Source organism: Martes martes, assembly GCF_963455335.1.
Source record: "Martes martes genome assembly, chromosome: 16".
NCBI classification, from domain to species: Eukaryota; Metazoa; Chordata; class Mammalia; order Carnivora; family Mustelidae; genus Martes; species Martes martes.
Genome location: NC_137904.1, coordinates 48,027,557 through 48,047,794, shown reverse-complemented (window position 1 = coordinate 48,047,794; position 20,238 = coordinate 48,027,557). Strand labels below are relative to the sequence as shown.

Sequence of the window (20,238 nt, the reverse complement as noted above, 5' to 3'; positions counted from 1 at the left end):
GTCCAACACCCCACTTCTTTCTTCAAACAGGTTAATTGGTTGGGATCAAACACCATAAAGCATATGGTTTTCCCTGAGTGTGGTCTTTTCAGTTTTGGAAGGAATTCAGATCTTTTTGTTGTACAAATCCTGGCCTGGGATATTTGTACAAGCCTTGCTACATTGGGATGGCCTTCAGGACATCCTTGATTTATTCTGTATTCACCTTGAACTCAGTTTTTGCGTATTGTTTCATTTCATCCTCAAGAAACGCATGGGTGGGTCAGTTGGTTAAGCTTCAGTTCAGGTCACGATAATCGGGGTCCCCCAGGACCTCCAGCCCCACACTGGGCTCCCAGCTCAGGGGAGCGTCTCTTACTCCCTTCCCCCTGCCCCTCCTCCTGTGTGCACTCTCTCTCTCTCTCTAATAAATAAACAAAATCTCTAAGAAAAAAAAAAACTGTCCTGAGATCAGACTTTTTATCCCCATTTTACAGATGAACAAACTGAGATTCAGAGATTTTTTTTTTTTAAAGAAACTACTCAAAGTCCCGAGCTCTTAAGAACCACATCTGAGAGTCACGCCACAGCAGATTTGACCCCTCTTTCTGGAACACTTGGCTGCCTGTCAGCACAGAGACTTAGAAGCTCAGAGCCGGACCCTCTGTGGCATCCCACGGTGAGGGAAAACACCCTCCCAGAGAGTGGGAACCAGCTGAGCCTGGATGGGAGGTTGCCTGGTTCATCAGCCAAACCATCCGCGCAATTACCAGCTGCGCTCCTGTGTTACTCGGGGCGATGGGTAAAGCTCGCTGGAGAGATGAGGACATACAAAGGGAATCCTGCTCTCCAAGGACTGACTCTCTAGTTGGGAAGGCTGGACAGACGCACAGGAAGCGCTAATGAAGGATCTGAGAAGATACGGGACAAGTGCCAGAAGCTCTTCCCAAGAGGACCTCACAGAGGCCACGAGCATCCGTGGACAGATAGAAGACTGAGCCTGCGACCAGCAGGTGACTCTCAGCAGTGTCCCTTCATCCCACCACTCGTCTTAGAGGACCTTCTGTGTGCCACCCGCGCAATGCTTGGTGATGTGGGTACAAAGCTGACCAGGGGCCGGTCCTGCCCACAGGGGACTCCCGGTCTCGTCCCCGAAAGCACTCCCTCAGGAAGGGGCTGAGCTGGGGCCAGTGCCCAGGGAAGGCTACACAGAGAAAATGCTCGAACCGGGCCTTGAAGACCACACACAAGTTCATAGAGGTCATCCCAAGGGAAGGCAGGGGCAAGGCACAGAGGCCTGGAGACAGGAGGTAGTGGAAGAAGAACACAGACAATAAAACAAGATTAAGAGGGCGCCTGGGTGGCTCAGTGGGTTAAGCCTCTGCCTTTGGCTCGGGTCATGATCCCAGGGTCCTGGGATCGAGCCCCGCATCGGGCTCTCCACTCTGTGGGGAGCCTGCTTCCTCCTCTCTCTCTGCCTGCCTCTCTGCCTACTGATCTCTCTCTATCAAATAAATAAATGAAATCTTTAAAAAAAATAAAAATAAAAAAAAAAAACAAAATTAAGGACAGCCACACGTGTGGACACCACAGCCTCTATGAAGTCACACACGCGTTATGTCCTTAACTCCTTAGAGTGGCCCTCGTCTTACAGAGCAAACGGAGCCTCAGAGAGTTTCGGGCCATCCCGGTACTAACGGCAGAACCGTCTAGGCCCAGGACTGCTGTTCCCCAAGCCCATGCTCTTCCCCAAGCAGGGAAAAGTAGGTCCTCGGGAGGAGGTGGGAGTGGGCCACGAGCTCCAGCGGGGAGCTGGGGCAGGGCCGCCCCACTGCGTGCTCTTCTGATGGGGCCGCTGAGAAACGAGGATCCCGCCACACGGAAGGAAGCCCCTGAGGCCCAGGGTGGGGAAGATAACGGGATGTGAAGGTGCGAGGCGACCCCAGCCCCGGAAGGAGCTAGAAGTGCGGCCCATGCGGAAGGCAGGTAACCTGCTAAGGGAGAAACGGAAGACGCAGCAAAGTTGGAGAAAGCAAGCCTTCTTCCAGATCCGGTGCCGGCCCGGCCTGGGGGGAGCCCCATTTCCTGCCCAAGTGCCCCGGGGCCCAGCTGGGGTGTTCATGTGGCCTGGGTGAGAGGACAGACAGAGGCCCACCTACCACGGCCCGATGTGTAAAGACTTTGGGTCAGGTTAACAAACTGTTACATAGGGTTTGTCCCATCCCACTCAGGGAGCTACACACTTTGACCTGACCGACTTCCTTATACGTGTGCTTTGGTAATAAGTTAGAAAGTCATTCTCTCATCCTTGTTCACCACCTGAGAGGCTGGGTTCTCCACAGTGTTTTATGCTAGAAAAGTAATATCGGGGTAGGGGGGACGCCTGCTGGCTCAGCAGAAGAGCATACAACTCTTGATCTCGGGGTTGTGAGTTTGAGCCCCATGCTGGGTATAGCGATTACTTATATAAATAACAAATTAAAAAAAAACAACAACAACAGTGACATGGGGAGAGCCAGCCTCCATCCAGCCTGCCGTCTGCCCATCCCTGTTCCTTCCCACACTGGACACCCCAACAGCATCTCCGGGCTCCATACACATCCCCTGCAAAGGGCCTCCTCTCACTAGCGCTTGGGCCCAGGGGCACCCACACCAGCAGCGTGGCCGCCCTGGTGGGAGAAAACCCAGACAGAGGTCCGCACAGACAGAACCCATTAACAGGCTCACGGCCATTTGGGCAAGACACTCCAGGGGCTTGAGGAACCAGAGCATAGGCTGAGGGTTGGGGGATGTGGGCTCTGGGTGGGTATGACCCCTGGAACACCAGACCCCATGCCCTATGGGGAGGGGCACGGCCCAGTTCCTGGATTTTCCTTGACCGAGTCAGGAAAGCCTGCAGCCAGACCTAAGGAGGAACTTCCCAGCTGGAGGGTGTGCTCCAGTGACTGGTGTCACTGGAAAGTCTGGCAGGCCTGGCTGTGGGCACTTTGTGCCGTGGTGGCCGCTCCTAGGCTGGTCAGCTGTGGGGCTCGGGGCAAGGGAGTGGCTCTCTCGGGGCCTCAGTTTCCTCAACTGTAGAATGGGCATCACAGGAGTATCTGCGTCCCGAGGTTGTTGGTGTGGGGCACAAGTTAAAGTGTTGCTGTCTCCCCAGCACACACCGCACACGACAGAGTATTGGCCGGCTGTGACCTGCCTCCCCCACTAACTTCCTGGCTCCTTAGGCTCCCGCAGCCTCGACTGTCTCAGAGACAAAACAGAGATGAAGGTGCTGGTCTCACGGGGCTCCTTCAGCTGTAAGGACATTGCCGATGTGCCAGACTCCCTCCTTCCTGACAGCTCAAGTCGGCTGCCGAATCTCCCTGCAGAAGCTTTAGTCAAGACGGAGGGCCACCCAGCCTGGGGTTAGGCGTTCTCTTTTCTAAAGTCAAGGGGCTGAGTGGGGTGATCCCCAGAGGGGCTGCTGCAGGGCAGAAGCAGAGGAGGCGAGGACGTACTCAGAGCTGAGGACACCTTGCTGGCACAAGGGTGGGGTCCGGCGGGCCTCCATTGCTGGCTGCCCTCATCTGTCCCTCCTTGGAGCTCTATTGATGGATGGGGGCTTGGCGCCTTCCAGGCCAAGCCAGTGCCCCCCCTCTCCAGGGTGTTGCAAATGGGAAAGTCCTTGCTGGCCTTGAAGGACCCTGGTGCTTGTCCCGTCCCCACAGGACCTTGGGTCTGGCCTCCAGCTGCTCTCCCTTCCAGTGCTCACAATGGCTGCTGGGGACTGGGAGCCTCCCAGCGGCAGAGACAGGGTGGGTGCTCTCTGGGCATTCTGTCACCTGCAGAATGGCAGCAAAGAGCCCTGGCTGGCTTCCAGCTCAAGGGAAGGTGGGAGGAACCAGCTATGAAGGGAGCCAGGGAAAGGGTAAATCACAATCGTTGGCAGGAAATAGGAGAGCTTTCCAAGAGGAAGATTGTGTAGCAACGTCAAGTTTCGAATGAAGCAGATCACGGACAAAAGAAAAGATGGAGACTTACCCAAAGACAAGGCTTTAGTGGACTTGGGATGGAGGGGGAGCTGATGATAAAGAAAGAGAAACTGATCGGAATTCTTGCAACCTAACTCCCTGATACGCAAGATTTAAAAAAAAGAATTATGTGTGCCTTGTCTCTTTCCAGAAAGGATTTGACCACCAACATTTATTTCAAAGACAACAAATATTTAGTGAGTATCGACTCTGTACTTGCCACCAAGAATACAGTAGTAGGCAAGTCAGTGCCTGCCCTCAAGGAGCTTATAATACAAAACACCTGGGATTAAATAATAACATGAAAATGAAAATCAGGATCAAGGTGAAGGAGAAGACAAATATGTTGAGTCAAGGTCAATAGAGGTGCCAGGACTGAACTTCAGGTTTGACTCTGGGTTTTCTAATAACCAGGACACAAAGGGAAACATACTTTATCTGAAAAGGAAAGATGTTCGTCCTCCGGGAGGAATAAAGTTGAATATGGAATTGTAAAGAACCCATAAAAAATTAAAAAAAAAAATCAGCTGTCTCAGATGCACTAACTCAAGAATTGGTGTGGTTGCTTTCTGGTATATGTATGGTAGAGATCAGGTGTGAAGGAGCAGAAGGGACTCTGTAGAAGGATAAAACTTAGAACTGGAAGTAACGCGAGAGGCCACTTAGCACACCTCCTTCCTGTTTCACGGGTGAGAACACACTGATTTGCCCAAGCACCCTGCACCTGTCCAAGGGGGCAACAAAATGGCCACGTGGTCTCCACTGCCAGACTCCAACGAGCCCAGCGTGAGGACACGTAGAAAGTTCGCCAGGGACTTGCGAGTTGAAGGTCACATGTAATCTTGCCTCAAAGCCATCCTTAGGGGAATAAGGTAGCACGTGAATAAGTAAATTCTTGCCCCAAATAAGAAGTCCACTTTTGAGCCCGAGTGGTGGTAGGAGGAAAAAGTTTGGGCCCAACAGGATGGGGATTCCGAGTACGGCTGTGTGCCCCGAGGCTTCGTCTGCAGGACTGAGGCTCCCAAGTATAGTGTGAGCTGGTAAGCACGGTGGGGACAGGGGTAGCAGGTGGAATACAGACGGGAAAGGTTTGCAAACGGAGCAGCGGTGGAAAATCCAATCCCAGGGGAACCAAGACTCTAGGCACAGGGCTCAGACAGCAGCCTGCTCAGGCCTGGGCTCCCATCCTCCCGAGAGCCCTCCACAGTTCAGGGCTGTCAGCCTCGTGATCGGAGCCCAGCAGACCCGAGCCAAGCAGGGCAGGCTGACCGCTGGGCCAGGGAACCAGGTCCTGCTCCTTTCAAAGTCGGCAGAAGCAATGTGCTCGGAGCCTTGGGTTACGCTGGGGAGTGGGCAGGGAGGTTGTATCCATTCTGCCCATTCCATCTGCTCACAACCCCAGAGCGATGCACGCATGCAACTGGCACTCTTAGAAACATCTTTAGTCCCTGTGCCTTTACACAGCGTGTTACAAACAGCACAGAGTTGTGTGTTTGTTTACTGACCCCTGCTCTATGCTGGGCACTGGGGGAGTCAGGGGAGCGGTGCAGAGAGGAGTTACAGGGACTGAAACTCTGGTTCTCCCTCGGGGCGGGGGGGGCGTCTATAGTCTAGGAAGAAAAGAAGACTCCCAAAGTCTGTGGCAGAAGGCAGTGGGAACGTATGGCATGTCTGCCCGTGGGGGAGAGGAAGTGAGGCATGAGTTTGGAAATCTAGGTGGGCTTCCCAGAGGAAGAGAGTTTAGATCTGGGTCCAAGGCAAAGTGGGATTTCAACAGTTGAGTGTGGGGAAGGTGGTGAGGTTTTCCATGAACAGGCACAGAGGAACTGGGAGGTCCTTGGGGTTTTATGAAAGTACTACTAAGGGGTGCCTGGGTGGCTCAGTGGGTTAAAGCCTCTGCCTTCGGCTCAGGTCATGATCTTGGGGTCCTGGGATCAAGTCCCGCATCGGGCTCTCCGCTCAGCAGGGAGCCTGCTTCCTCCTCTCTCTCTGCCCACCTCTCTGCCGACTTGTGATCTTTGTCTGTCAAATAAATAAATAAAATCTTAAAAAAAAAAAAAAAGAAAGAAAAGAAAGTACTACTTTGGTAGAGGCCAAATCCTAGGGAGCATCAGTGCCAGACAAGAAGTGGGGAGTCACAGGAGGTTTTAGAGCAGGGGAGAGGCCCTCAGAAATCCCAGTTAGGAAGATAAGTGGTGAGGAGCTGGACAGGGGGCAGGAAGCTTGGTTGGGCACAGCCACCATCCCTACTTGCATTCCCAGTGGCCCTGCAAGGAGAGACTGGTCTTTCTCGCTGTCCCAGCTGGCTCTGGTAGATAAATGGGACCCTGTGCCCAGGGGCGGGTTACACACAAGGGCCCTCCCAGCCGACTGGGTGCTTGGTCCTGTTGCTCCCATCCCCCTTACTGCCCCCAACACATGTGTGAGTGTGCGTGTGCATGCGCACGCGCGCGCACAGTCCTCCCTGGTTTTCAAGTCTAGCTTGAGTGAATGGTCTGCCAGTTTGCAAGTCCTTGTACAGGCAATTAGGATTTTCTGATGACCGCAGGCCTCAGAAAAGCTCCTTCCATCTCTAGGCCCTTTACCCTTACCCCAACTCACCTCCCCCAACAACGCCACCCTTGTGTGTCCCTCCTTAGAAATCCTGCTCTGTGCCTGGCTGAGCGCTGGTCAGGTCTCTGGTCTCTGCATTAGGTTGGGAGGGCTCCCAGGCCACATGTTGTGCGCCGTGGACGTGCGCATGTCCTGTGGCCGCTTGGTCTCAGCCTCTGCCCCTCCCTTGGGTGCTCCCCACGGAGCCGCATGATGCCCCAACATCCCATTCCTTCCTCCTCTGCTGAAAATACCAACTCCTTCAGCTCAGGGGCCCAGAGGGTCCTGCGGGGTCCATGTTCAGCACTGTCTGACCAGGGGCCAACTCTCACTCCTCTTTTCTGGTAGGACCAGCAATGACGCCAACTTCTCTGGAAAGAGCGTGACACTTCTCAACGGGCCTCATCAGGACAACTGCTTCCGAAGCTCCAGACAGCCCTGCAGGTGGGCAGGGCCAAGGATGGCCTTATTAGCATCATCCCTGGTGCAGAGTGCAGATGACAAAACTGAGGCCTGGGAAGTGGTGAGATTCATCCCTGACTGCACAGCTGTTTGAGGACAAAGATTTGTGCTCAGCACTCCCCACCCTGCCCCGAGGGCAGCTCTCCGTGACCTGCCCTCCTCTACCAGACAGCCGGTCCAAATCCCTGGGTGACCAGAATCCGGGATTGAAATCTCAGAGATGGAAATCCAAGGTCAGCCGCTTGCCCGACTCCCCTTTTCTTGCGGTCCAGAACAGTGAAGGGACTTGCCTCAAGTCACACCCCAACTAGGGGCAGAGCCAGGGCTCAGGACCCCTAACTCACTGGCCAGAAACCTTCCGCCACCCCACACTGCCCCCTCTTGTCTCCCAGCACACCTCTGCGTCTCCATCCTTCCCCTGGATGTATGGGTGTGCCTGACATTTTTGGAATTCACTCCACACACATAATGAGGCCATTTTGAGAAGGCCCGCCTCAGGGGGAACCAGAGAGCTGTCTAGTGCCCCCATCCTGACCCCTGCCAACCCCTCCCGGCTGTGCACGCCAAGCTGCAGCTAAATACACTCTGTTGGCCGAGGCTGCCCTCCCCCCCACCCCCCCCCACACCTTTCTAGCCTCCAGAACTAGTGGCGGGGTTTTGGGTTTCAAAGCCGGGATGAGACTACATGGGAACCAAGGAGCAGACGAGAGATGTCAGGTTGTCCCATGGGGCAGCGTTCCCATTGGGGATCCAGATGTCACCACAGCGAGTAACCAAACCGAGTGGGAGTTGCTTATCAACGGTGCCGAAGGGACTTTGTAGCTTTAGCAGGTGAATTGTGGGACGCTCGGAGACAGTTTAACGTGAGGCTAGGGAAGTTCCTCTCCCTCGGATACAAGCCTGCCCCTGCCCCCGGAGAACCCTCTGGATCTAAGGCATGACACAGGTGCCCACGTGACACAGGTTGTCTGGCACTGAAGAACCGGGTTTCAACCTCCCAGCCCAGTACCTGGTCCCTAGTCCCCAGCCCGTCCATGGTCCACCGAGAACCGAACATAAAAGGAACATACTTGAAGGAAGGATCCAGAAGCAGCAGTAGGATAGGGCACAGGAGGGAAAGTGTGGAGTTGGCACCTTCAGGAAGATTCTAGAAACCCCTTTCCCCCAGGTGGGTTATTGATTCACCCGCCCAGAAGCAGGGAAGAGAGGAACGGATCCTCTTTCCCAGACCATCCTGTGTCCCCACTCTCTCTGTACGCCAGACTCCCCCGAGTCCTTTCAGGAGATGGATCTCTGGCCTCTTCCCTTTTTCTCCACCTCCTCCAGCCCCAGAAGCACCTCCTGCTCCCCTGGCCTAGTCTCTCATTGAGAAGAGGGAATTCCTTCTTTGACAGCAGGAGAAAGAGAGACCCTGCTTGGAGCGTGGGCAGCGATGGGGACAGGCCTGGAGGGGGAGAGGGGTAAAAGTCGATCCCCTCCTGCCGCACCACTCATACCTCCCCCCCAAGAATGTAATTAAGCAGCAGGCCTCTGCCAGGAGCCAAGCTTTCTGCCTTCCGTCTATAAATCACCTTCTGAATCATCTCTCGGCTCCTGGAGGAGCAACTTCTGTGCTCGGGCTGGTCCCGGGCGGCCCCAGGGCCACTCCCCCTCTGCGCCTGCTTCTCTACCCCTCCCAGGCCCGGCCCCAGGAGGCTCCAGGTCCCAGCTGGAAATGGCAGTGGCCACAAGAGCCTCACAAACTGTGGGGTGGGTGGAGGGCGAGGGGAGGCTCCGGTGCCTTTGTCCCCACCCTTCCTGGGCAAGCAAAGAGCTGAGGGTAGGTTCTCCTGGCCTAACTCCATCAAGTTAAGAATAAAGCTACAGTCAGGGCACCTGGCTGGCTCGGTAGGAAGAGTGTGCGTTGGACTCTTGATCTCAGGGTTGTGAGTTCAAGCCCTGTGTTGGGTGTAGCAAGTACTAAATAAATGAATGAAAAAAGGGAAAAGAAAGCTATAGGCTCATGGTCACCAGTGCCAAGGATAATGGGGCAAGCTGAATTCTGAAGATAAGAAAGCAGGGCCAGGTGAGGCCAATCCAGGAGGGCTTCTTGGAAGAGGCAAGTTTGGCTCAAGGACTTAAAGGAGTCAAAATAGCTTGCAAACAGGAGGTGTGAGCGACTAATATACACCTAGTACTTTCTGTAAGCCAGGCATTGTTCTAAGAGCTTTATATGCATTCGCTCATTGAACCTTCTCTACAACCCTGTGAGGCAGAAGCAATCACTATCCTCATTTTAGAAATGGGGAAACTGAGGCTCAGAGAGGTTAACTTGCCCTAGGCCACCCAGGTAGAATGTGGAAGAGCCAGATGTGAGTGTGAGCCCGGCTGCTGGGTTTGGGGGCAGTGTGGTCAAGGGTGTCCGTGGGCTCGCCCAGCAGCAGTGGGCAGCCAGCTCTGGGACTGAGCGCAGGTGGGCCTGCAGAAGTCAGGGGCTAGGCTGCCTGAGGCAGGCTCTGAATGGGTTGGGTTTTGGGGTTGGGGGGGGAGTGGGGCATGGGGAAGGCAGGGGGGAGAGTGACACTGGGGCCTCCCCTTCGCAGCACTGTATCAGTCCCTGTCATAGCTCTGGGAACTCCAAGGAGCAGAAGGGATCCCTCAGGGGAGTCAAGGAAAAGGAAGCCCAGAGGAAGGCAAGGACTTGAAGCAGAGAAAAGAAAAGAAATTCATCCTAGGTCGCCCAGCAGTGAACCCAGATCTCAGACCGTCTCCCCACTAACCACTTCCTGGCACTCACGAGAACAAAATGTATACATGGAACATCCTTGACCCTAACCTTGGAGGGGGGGGGATGAGGCATACCTCCTCTCCCAACCAGGGACAGAGGTAGAGAACGTCTTTCCCTCCCTGGGGGCTTTAGAAGGATTCTAAGCCTCCCAGCAGGGTGAATGGAAAAGTCTAGAAGACCAGGTCCTCCTCGGCTCCTGGGCTCACCACATTCTGAGGCCGGGAAGGTCTTCCATCCTCCTCTGAGAAAACTCACCACTCCTGCCCTGACCTATTCCAAGTCTAGAGAAAATCCTAAGTTCAGAGCTCCCTTCCCCTATCTCATGTCCAGACCACCTTCTCAGGGGCCCACACGGTCTTCCTAATCCTTCATCTTCCGAGTACCACTCAGGTCTTTCTAACATTCCGTCGTGTAGCGAGGCAGATTAGAGACGCTTACTTGGCTGAGTCTACTTTGGGGGATTTCCATCTAGGGCCCCCCACCCCGTCTGCCTCAGTTTCTCCACCTTCATAAGTTACTGAACATGCACCGAGAGGCCAGAGTGTGGCCACTGGCCGGGTTTGTCACTGGGAAAGCCGCAGAGAGGGAGCGCGTCCACCAAAGAACTTGGCACCACAGTCCAGCTCCTGACTCGACTCATCCTCACCCCCAGAAGGTCTGCTTGCCAGGCAGCTATCGCAGACCCGGGACCCTCAAGATCCCTGGGGTGGGGGTGTCGCTCAGACACCACCAGCCCAGACTCCACCCATCGCTCACCTCTTGGCCCCAGAGCTGTTGAAAAATGCTCTGAGAGATTCCGGGAGAACTTTCCCTGACTGCTGCCCCTTTCCCCCGCTGCCTTTTCCCCTATGCTAAAGCAGGTTCTTCCAAGAACATAATTCACCTCCAGGCTCCTGGTATTATTATAACATTTGACCTGTTTTTGTTTTTGTTTTAAACCAAATGTGGTCCCATCTTAAGAATACAAACAGATGCGCCACCAATTCTCCTCCCCTTGGACAGCAAGCCCCGCCCACAATGGGGGTGGGGTGGGCAGGAGGGTTTTAACTCACTTCCAAGAGACCTGGATTGATTTCTACCACCACCCCCCAGATCCCCCCAGGGAAAGGCCTGCCCTGGAAGGGAGACCACCCGGTTCAAGCCTGGCCATCCAATCTGCCCATCTGTCTGTCTGTCTGTCTGTGGGATCAACAGCCTCCAGCCAGCTCAGCTCCTCGCCAGCCCCAGCCCCAGCCCCAGCCAGCTGTAATTCCTGCCTGTTACAAGTGTTAACACCTGGCCTGGGGCCTTCCTCCCCCGCAGTCTCCAGGTGCCTCCTCGGGCCCAGCCCACTGACCCCCACGGGGTTTGACTGAACATGTTCACAAGCCTCTGAAAGGCGGGTGGAGGTGGGAGCGGGTGGGGGAAGCAGCACGACATCTGACAGATAGGGAAACTGAGGCAGGGCTTGGGGCAGCCGCCGGAGTGGGGGAATGGGTCTCAGGATGGTGGAAAGAGAACTCTTATTTCCCAGCTCACTGCCCTTGACTTCTGCAGAACACCTTCACCCAAGCTGCGGGGCAGGACAGGCTGGTGAAGCCGGAGCGTGAGAGGAAACAGCGCCCCAGGCGGGTGGGTCACTCAGAGGCAGGGTGGGCTCCCGACCCCCAGCGGAGGCCCCTTCCATCAGGGCCTCTGTCTCTGGAATGTAGCAGGCCCTAGGATGGGCCCTAATAAGGGAGTTCATTTTTCCCCCAAGAAGGAGAAGAAAGACAAGTTCCTCCAGCAGGCACTAACTGGGACTGACAAGAAGAATTACAGAAATCAGTGCTGCTGTCACCGCTTCCTGTCCCCGCTCTACCCCTACCTGGCTGGGAAGGCCTGGAGCACATCTCTTCCTTCCACGAGCCTCTGTCTGACACCCTGATGGCTCTGCTTTCTGGTATGCCTTCTCTCGGGGCTGGGGCGCGAGCAGCACAGGCCCCTGGGGGTTCGAGGGGCCTTTCTTGAGGGGTGGTAGGGACAGACATCCCAGCTAAACCGTTTCTCCTGTAAACCCCTCCTGGGGAATGTGTGAGCTGGGTGGGCTTAAGAGGGCAGCCTATGCTGGGCTCAGACGCTGAAAGATCTGGAATCTGACGGACTGCCCTGGAGGCAGAGCGGGAACAGGAATCTGAGGCCTGTCCACTCTGCCGTCCCTGTCCCAGGCCCGGTCCCAGCTCTAAGAAGGTGACTTCCCCTCCATGCAGTTCCAAGCCCAAAGACAAACGGCCAAAGAGGGGAGGGCTGTGACCACCGTCCTCAGACAGACAGGATAAGCTCATGCCAAGAAGGGCTCTGTACCCTGCGTAGATACTGCCCAGCCCAGGACCCTTGGTCAGCGGGGCCCCTCGCAGCTTCTTGGTTAGACCTTTGTCTCCTGCTGGACTGCCCCTCCAGGACCACAGCCGCCCACCAAACACCCAAGCTCAGGATGTCACTCACACCCATAAGTCATGGGTCTGCAAACATATCCACAAGGCCAGGGCCCCGCCAGCCATGGGCACTTGAGGACAGGGTCCCAGACAGACCCAGACACAGCCTCCCCCACTCCTCCTTCCAAGCACAATCAGGTCATGGCCACGAGCACTGATATCCATGCACAAAGACAGCTGTGGGGCTTTCCCCTGACACTGTCGTGAAGGCATGCACGCACATGCACGCACACACACGTACGCACACTCACATGCCCAGTCATGAACACAGTCATGCCTAGTGTCACGAGCAGACACAGGGGCTGACCTTTATGTGGGCAGACACTTCTAGGCTTCCTCTGTCTCTCTCTCTCACACACACACACACACATACATCCTAGAATCAGCCACTTCCTGACACTTGTGTATAGAGGTGCAGCACACCCGTTCACAGCCACGGATCCCCCATCTCACGTGAGTTCACATCCCTGGTGGCCCAGGTACAGGCATGGACTCCACACACAGAGACACACTCATATTTAGTTGACACCTCTTATGATCATAGCCCTAGAATACACACACACACACACACACACACCCCTCTTCTCTGCTCAGACAAAGCAGCATCCTAGCCTCCCCCCTGCACCCCCCCCAACGCCAGCCCCCAAACAAGCCATGTGTCCAGCATTATGTTAGGGAAGATGTCCTGGCTTTCCAGGTTTTTCCAACATCTTGCTATCTAGGTGTTCCCCAACACATGACTGCACACCAGACTGCCCCCTCCCCATAACCCTTCCCCACAGGCACTGCCCCAGGAAGTGCCCTCCTCCAGTAAATAGGGTAGGGGAACCGGCCTCTTCCTCACCCCTACCCCTGCCTCACCCCTGCAGCCCGTAGGGCTCCAAGCCTTCTCTCCATACCCTCCCCCACCAGTCCCCATGAAGGCAAAGAACAGCATGGCCTTGGCCCAGGGATGCAAAGAGGGTCAGAAAGGGTTGCAAAGGCGGGATGGGTTTAGGCAGCAGTCTTCCCCCAACAGGCAGAGCCCCCGACCTGGAATCCCTGGCTGCCCCGCCACCCCTCGGACTTCTTTATGTACAGGAGGCCCCAGGCCAGCCCAAAGCCGCGGGAAGGAAGGGCGGGGCAGAAGAAAGACTTTCCCTCGGGTGTGTGTCCTGGGAGCAACTCTCAGAACCCTCTACACACAGACCCTTGGCCATGCCCTGCTCCTGCCCCCATCCTGGGCCCCCCACCCCAGCAACTGGAGGCAGACTCAGGGTGTGGCCCCGGAATCATGCTGGCTCTGCTCCCCCTAGCTGGGGCTGGAGAGGGGGTGGCAGGTCAGAGAGAGGGGGATGCGCAGGGGGGCACCGTGCCCTGGTGGCCTTCCCCTCTGACTTTAACCTCAGGGGCCACAGGCCCTCTTCTTACTCATGGATCCCAAATTCTTCCTCTTCACCTCCCACCCTCCCACCCCCCCCCACCCCCCGGGCCGAGGCTCTCCGTCCAGGAGGGTAAGATTCTTTAATTAAAGTTTTCCGGAATGCAGGGGGCTGGAGACTGAGGACAGGCGGGGTATAATTTAGAGAACTGGTTTCAGTGTCTCTTTCCCCTCTGGCCTCTGGGACCTGCTGGGGGGCAGTGGGGCTGCTTGGAAAACAAGGGGACTCCCTGGAACTGGGGCTCCCAAAGGGCTGTTTATTCCTCGGTCAGTCTCCCCCTCCATAGACGCACCCCCCCAAAACACCGCGCCTGGTTTCCCAGCCTTATTTACTAAAAATGTCTTTTGTATCCGCATTTCTCGGGGATAGGATTCCCCTTTCCCTCTCTCCCTTTCTCCTCGGTCCTCGGTTTTCCAAAAGGAACGAATTTGACATGGAGAATTGGGTTTTTGGTCAAAGAACAAACCCACCCCCTCCCAGACAACTACATTTTCAAAGAGCCCCCCCTTTTGCCAGGATGGACAAACAAGAAATGAATAAAATCCGAATTCAATGGCATCTCGGATCAGCAAATACCATATTCACTTCTGAGGCTCAAGATTAATCTGGAGCAGAGTGGGGAGAATCTGATGAAATCCACCCCCCCGGCCTGCTCCCCTACCCCAGGGTTCCCTGAAGCCATCGGGGTCTGAAATATGACGGCAAAAGGGGGTTATTGTGGGGGAAATCTCTTGATGGAGGCGCCGGCGGAGATGGGGGTGGCAATGAAGGAACAGGATGATTTTGCCCATGAAGACCCCAAAATGGAGAAGAGGAGTGGCTGGGCCCCAGGGACAACGCTGGATTTCCAGAAACCCAACTGCAAGCAAATGGAGGGTCTTCGGGGCCCCCAGATGAGGACGGGTGGAGGGTGAGGATTTAGGAATCAGAGACCATCGGAGCCGGGAAAAGTCCTCCAGCCTCTGCAGCTAGTAGCAGGGAAAATGGTGATTATCAGAAAAGCCAGGAGTTGGATTCTGAAGGCGACACCAGCAGAAAATCCAGGAGGGGTGGGCGAGTGGGGGGCTGGAGGGAGGCAAGGAGAAAGGAGCCGCAGCCCACCCCGGCCGGCGCCCCCCACCTCCCCGGGACTCGGCGGAGAAATCGGGCCGCGGGCAGACAAGAGGCGAGTCTTACCACCAAATTGGGTAGCCGGCGAGGACCCTGGTGCCACAGAGCAGGAGGCCGAGGAGCAGCCCGAGCAGGTGGGGCTCCATTAGAAGCGGCGCCGAGGAGGAAGTTTGCCCGCGACCATGAAGAGGGGGAGCGACGCCCCCAATAGTTGGAACAAAGTCCACTTGAGATTGGAAATGACTTTCGGGCTTGTCAGAAGCGCACCTCCACCCGCAGCCGCCCCCCTCCCGAGCCCAGCGCGGAGCAGCCGGGTTTGAGGATGTCAGCGAGCAGCCAATCAGCGCCCGCGGCCTAAGGTAAGAGATGAGTCTGTAGTTCAGCCTGTCAATCACGCGCCCCTCCCGCCCGGCCCACGAGTCGGGCTCGGGGAAGGGCATCGCCCAGCAAACTTGGGCAAAGCCGCGCCCCGGACACAGTGGGAACTTGGGGTTGGGGGGGGCGGCACTTTGGACCCTCTGCTGGCCCGGGACCGCCGCGGCGCCCCACCCCCCGCCGCCCCCCGCCAGCCAGGTTGAAGAAGCTGGGGCTTTGACGGGGGCGTTCACGTGGTGCCGGGTTGGCATGGGCATTGATGGGTGGCTCCTTTTCTCTCGGGGGACCGTGACCCCTTTAGACTTGGGCGCGTGAGAAATCGAGAGTAGAAAGCACACGGATGTTTCCAGAAGCCTCGCCCGGGCAAGACAGGATCCGAGGGTCTCGGAGAGGGTTGGGAAATACAACCCCTCCCAGCCTGCAGCCTTCGGGGCCGGCGAGCCTGCCGGCCACTCGACCCCGGCCGCGGGAGGTCGCTTCCCGGGTGTCCGAGAGGCGCGCGGAAGGGTCCGCGGAGGCTCGAAGGTCTGGCTGCGGGCGGCGCCGGGGGACGGAGCTGAGTGTCATTTGAGTCTTTTGTCAGGGATCAGATCGGTATCGGGACCTCCTGCTGCCTTTGCATTTCCTGCAACTGACACCAGCGGCCAGTTGCATTTCCTGCGCGCGGAGCCAGGTCACTTTCTCCTCCTCGAGGGGTTCAGGCCCGGCCTCCAGCTCGGGTCAGAAGCAGCGCCCGCAGTCCCATTTGGATCTCAGGGATGAACCGTTTGGGGCCAGTGAAACGCAGTAACCCCAGCAGGGAGCAGCTGGGGTCCTCCGAAGACATTTCTGCCTGCCTGGAGAACCCTCCCCCCAAGTCTCTGCCTGAGCTCCCACCTGGGGTTCAGTGATAACTGGTCCTTTCCCTGTGTGGAAGTCAAATGTATCCAACACCCCCAGCCCCCACCATAGGAGAAAAGTCCCGCCACAGGCCCCTGGGTTCTTTCTGTCCTCTTCTTCTCCAGCGTCCAAGAATTAGGTCTCAGTCCTGAGTGGTGCTGAGAGGGAGGCCACTCTTGGGGGACTTGCCCCCATCACCTGGGCGACTTGCTTCCCAAGCCCCTCTCTAGGGCCACCCACAGCCCCAGAGGCAGTCGGGACCCTGGAGCAGCCCTGGGCCTGGGGTGAAGAAAGCAAGGCCAGTGATGGGGGACAAGGGCCACTGCTCAGGGGACAGCAAAGGAGCTGCCCCCAAGACCCTCAGAGGCCTGGAGTGGTGGGCCATCTCTCCACCAGGTGGGGTGCACCGCCCAAGGAAGTCCGGGCCAGAGGCCAGACATTCCTGGCCTTTGATCTGCACCACCCGTGCCCACAGCTCGAACCTGCTGCCCCTGCCCATCCTGAGAGCCCTCTCCCCACATGGCTGCTGCGGGTGCGGGGAGCTTGGGGAACTGGCCCCGGGGCACCAAGGGTCGGGAGCGCCGCCTGGGCTTGTCACGGCTCCTGCTGCGTTCCTAGCCGGGTGCTCGGCTGGAGGGGTGGGGTGGGGTGGGGTGGGGGCAGAGATGAAAGAGAGGAGGGAAGGGGGGAACAGGGAGAAACGGAGTGAAGAAAGGAGAGAGAGAGAGAGAAACTGAGAGACAGCGATACTGAGAGAAGAGGGCGGGAGACTAGCAGGGGGAGCTGGAGGAGAGAGAAGGGGAAGGGGGAAGGAGGGAGGCTGAGAGGGTCAGGGTGACCAAGACGGAGAAAAAGCCCCAACCTGCCCCAGAATGGCGACTGGGACGGAGGCTGAAGAGATGGGGATCCTTTAGAGATGCCCCCGTGACGGGCTAATTCTGGGGTGCCTTATTTCTGATTGACCTCGAAAGAGGGTCATGGTGGGTTTGCCATAATCACTGACTGTGGAGTCCTGGGTCCCAGTTCTAGGAGTAGAGAGCCCTCCATACACCCCACATGGCCTGCTAGGTCCTACCCTCGTTCTGTCCTGCCCATCAGGGACTCTCCCCTGGTTTTCTGATCAGAGGAGCCTACCGGATCTCACCTTCTGCCCTGCAGTTTCGGAGGCTCAGCAGCCCATAACTGTCATTCTGAGACCTGAGCAGGGCTCCCGTCCCTCGCCACCAAGAGACCATTGTGGATTCAGCATGGCCAGGAGGCAGGAGCTGGGCTAGATGGCCTCTTGGGGTCATTTCTGGGCCCTCAGAGACCATAAGTGCCATGCCTGGGCGGCAAAAGAGCCGGGGGGCTGTGGGTGGGCTGAGGGTTGGCGGAGACATGCCCAGCCAAAAGCCCTGGGCAGCCTAAGCAAGACTGGTCATTCTCTGAAGGGCCACTTGTATCCAATGCCTCCTCCAGGCAGCCTGGCGGCACCCGGAGACTCAGGTCAGGAGCTTGAAGCAGGGAAGGGAAGAGAGGCCGGGGAAACAAGTGGGTAGGAGGAGAGAATCGTGAACTTTTGCTGGAGGCACAGGCTGGGGAAGTAAGAGGGGGAGGCCCGGCAGGGAGGTGTGAGAACCCACTCCTGGCCTGGACGGTGGACCTGGAGAATAGAAGCTGGCTTGGGGATTTCCCCCCACTTGAAAGCTCCCCAGAGGAGGGGATTACTGAGCCCTTTCCCCTCCCCTGCCAGGTGTCCTTCCTTCAACACGGGCTTAATTTCCTTCCTCCCACCGGCCCAGCGCTGCCAGTAGAACACAGAAATGGTCCCTACCCGGGAGGGGGAGGCCGCCCGGTGCCACGTGTCGCCAGCAGAAACACTCTCTCTAACAGGCACCCCGAACCTCAGGGTGGATTGCAGTCGATGGGGGAAAGGGTTAAATTCGCTCCAAGACCAGCTTGGGTGGCTGAGGTGGCCGCCCCCAGCCCTCCTCCCTGAATGGGAGGGTGGCCTCTAGACAGAGCGCCAAGAAGGCGGGAGGGCCCGAGGAGGGGGCTGCGGGGGAGTTGAGGACTGGCACGTGGGCTGCCCTTGGTGTCGTGTGTGTGAATATCAGGGAGCTCGGCCGCTGCCCGGTGACTGCCCGGCCTCATCCCACCCCCGCCTCTCTCGTGGCCCCGAGGTTGCTTTTGATGTGCGCCCCCCCGCCCAACAGGCCGTCGGCAGCTGTGTATTCAGCGCCGCTGGCCGGGTCCCCTGCGGAGCGCCGCCCAGACAAAGACGACGGCAGCCAGGCCCCCGCCCGCCCGCAGGGGGCTACCCGTCTGTCGCCGGGAGGGAGGAGGAAATCTCCGATGGAGCGCAGTGCTATTCATTTTTGCTTGGAACGTGCCCGAAAGCTTGCTCGGGGGCCTAGGAACCTGGCGCCCAGACCGGCCCGGGGAGGGTGAAGAGAGAGGGGAATGCTGCAGGTGCCCAGGCCCAGGGGGCCTAAGAGAACGGGGGTGGGGGGTGGGGGCAGGGAGCGGCACAAGGGGGCGCGTGGAGGCTCCACGGTCTCTCACGGGAGAGAGGGGCTTTTAACTTTCTCCTGAGAGCTATAGGAGCCTCAGAACGGTTTGAGCGAGCTCCTTGGAAGCCACCAGAAGGCTGGACAACCAGAGAGGACAGTCCAGAAGCACACAGGCCGTAGCGTGGGCAGTGGGCACAGGTATTCACCGAATAAGATTTCTTTAAACTGTAGAGGTGGCGTCCTGGAAACGCCAGAAGCCTGCACCGGGTAAGCACCCTAGGTGAGCCACGAATATCCACGGAACCACAGAAAGGCGCCGGGAGCCTGCCATCCCCTCCGCCGTCCGGCCCTGGCACGCCCCCTGGCGGCGGTGCTGATAATGAGGCAGGAAGTCGGAGGGTGAGGAAGGGCCCCGCCGTCCCGCCCCGCCCCGCACCCGCTCCCGGCGGGGCCCGGGAGCCCTAGACTTTGTTGGTGAGCAGCCCGGATCTTTGGGGATCCAGGTTAAGTAGGCGTCCTCGTGAGCGAATGCCCTTAATCTACTTCGCAATCCCCGAGCTTAGCTGAGGATAAGGTGTGCGTGGCTTCGGGCTCCCTCTGCTCCCCACCCAGGTGGCTCCCTGGGGAGGGCGGGCGGGTCCCAGATGCAAGAAGCGGGCGGGCCGAGGTGATGCGAGGTCTTCTCGGCACCGCCTGGCCGGAGCCCTGCGGCTGCCTCAGCTTTGTGTCGAGCCAGGCTGCGAACAGGCAGGCAGAATGATGTCACTGAGTCCTTCCCAGCCTGGCCCACCCGCACCCGGGGATCACAGGTGCCACCTGTGGGAACGTGAGGGCTTTTCCCTGTCACAGTCATTCCTCTGGTGCTGGTCCTCTCCGGGTTCCCCAAGGGTATCTCCGAAAGCGATTTGGGGCCAGAGTCCTTGGAAAGGGGAGGGGAGGGAACATCAGAAAGCATGAAGGGCACCCCTGGCCAGCTGCCGGTCATCCCTGAGCCTCCTTTCTGCTGCGGGAGGGGGAGATAATGCTTTATATCTCATAGGGAGTTGTCAGCGTTAAATGAGAACGGTGCTGACAGAATGCCAGACCGCGGCCGGGAATAATAAATATTGGGTTTCTTTCTTCTCCTCTTAGGGGCTGAGGAACGAGCTGCTCTCTTGGGTCGCTCCTTCTGTCCCGGTCAGCCTCAGCAAAGCAGTTCCCCCTCCGGGCGCCCAAGAGCTTCCTCCAGAAGGGTTTACTTGGGAGAATCTTGTCTGATGTTCCAACTTCAACCTACCTCAAAATCTCCTTTCCAGAAAGATCCCCCTTACCACTAGGTGCTCCCGGACCCTGTCCCTCTTGGCCTCCTATATTCCACTTTCTTTTTCTGCTGAGCCCTTAACACTGACCTTACGTTACGTACATTATATGTCAGACATGTCTGTTCTCTTGCTCACTTAGTGTGTATTTCTTTTTTTAAAAAATTAATTTATTTATTTGAGAGAGAGAGATGACAAGTAGGCAGAGAGGCAGGCAGAGAGAGGGGGGGAAGCAGGCTCCTCGCTGAGCAGAGCGCCCGATACGGGTCTCGATCCCAGGACCCTGAGATCATGACCTGGGCAGAAGGCAGAGGCTTAACCCACTGAGCCACCCAGGAGCCCCTAGTGTGTATTTCTTACTCTAAAATCAAACCCCCACGGGACTACCCAAAGCCTGACA

At 57.3% G+C, this 20,238-nt stretch overlaps 1 protein-coding gene across 1 annotated transcript in view; it reads right to left on the bottom strand.

The window, feature by feature from the left end:
- Positions 1 to 15,086, bottom strand: part of WNT3 (Wnt family member 3) — a 44,780-nt gene extending 29,694 nt beyond the window's left edge. The window contains exon 1 of the mRNA XM_080826994.1: positions 14,861 to 15,086. Within this exon, the coding sequence (XP_080683120.1) occupies positions 14,861 to 14,940 (80 nt within the window). The 5' untranslated portion in view covers positions 14,941 to 15,086. The remainder of the gene's footprint in view (positions 1 to 14,860) is intronic.
- Between the last annotated feature and the right edge of the window lie 5,152 nt (positions 15,087 to 20,238).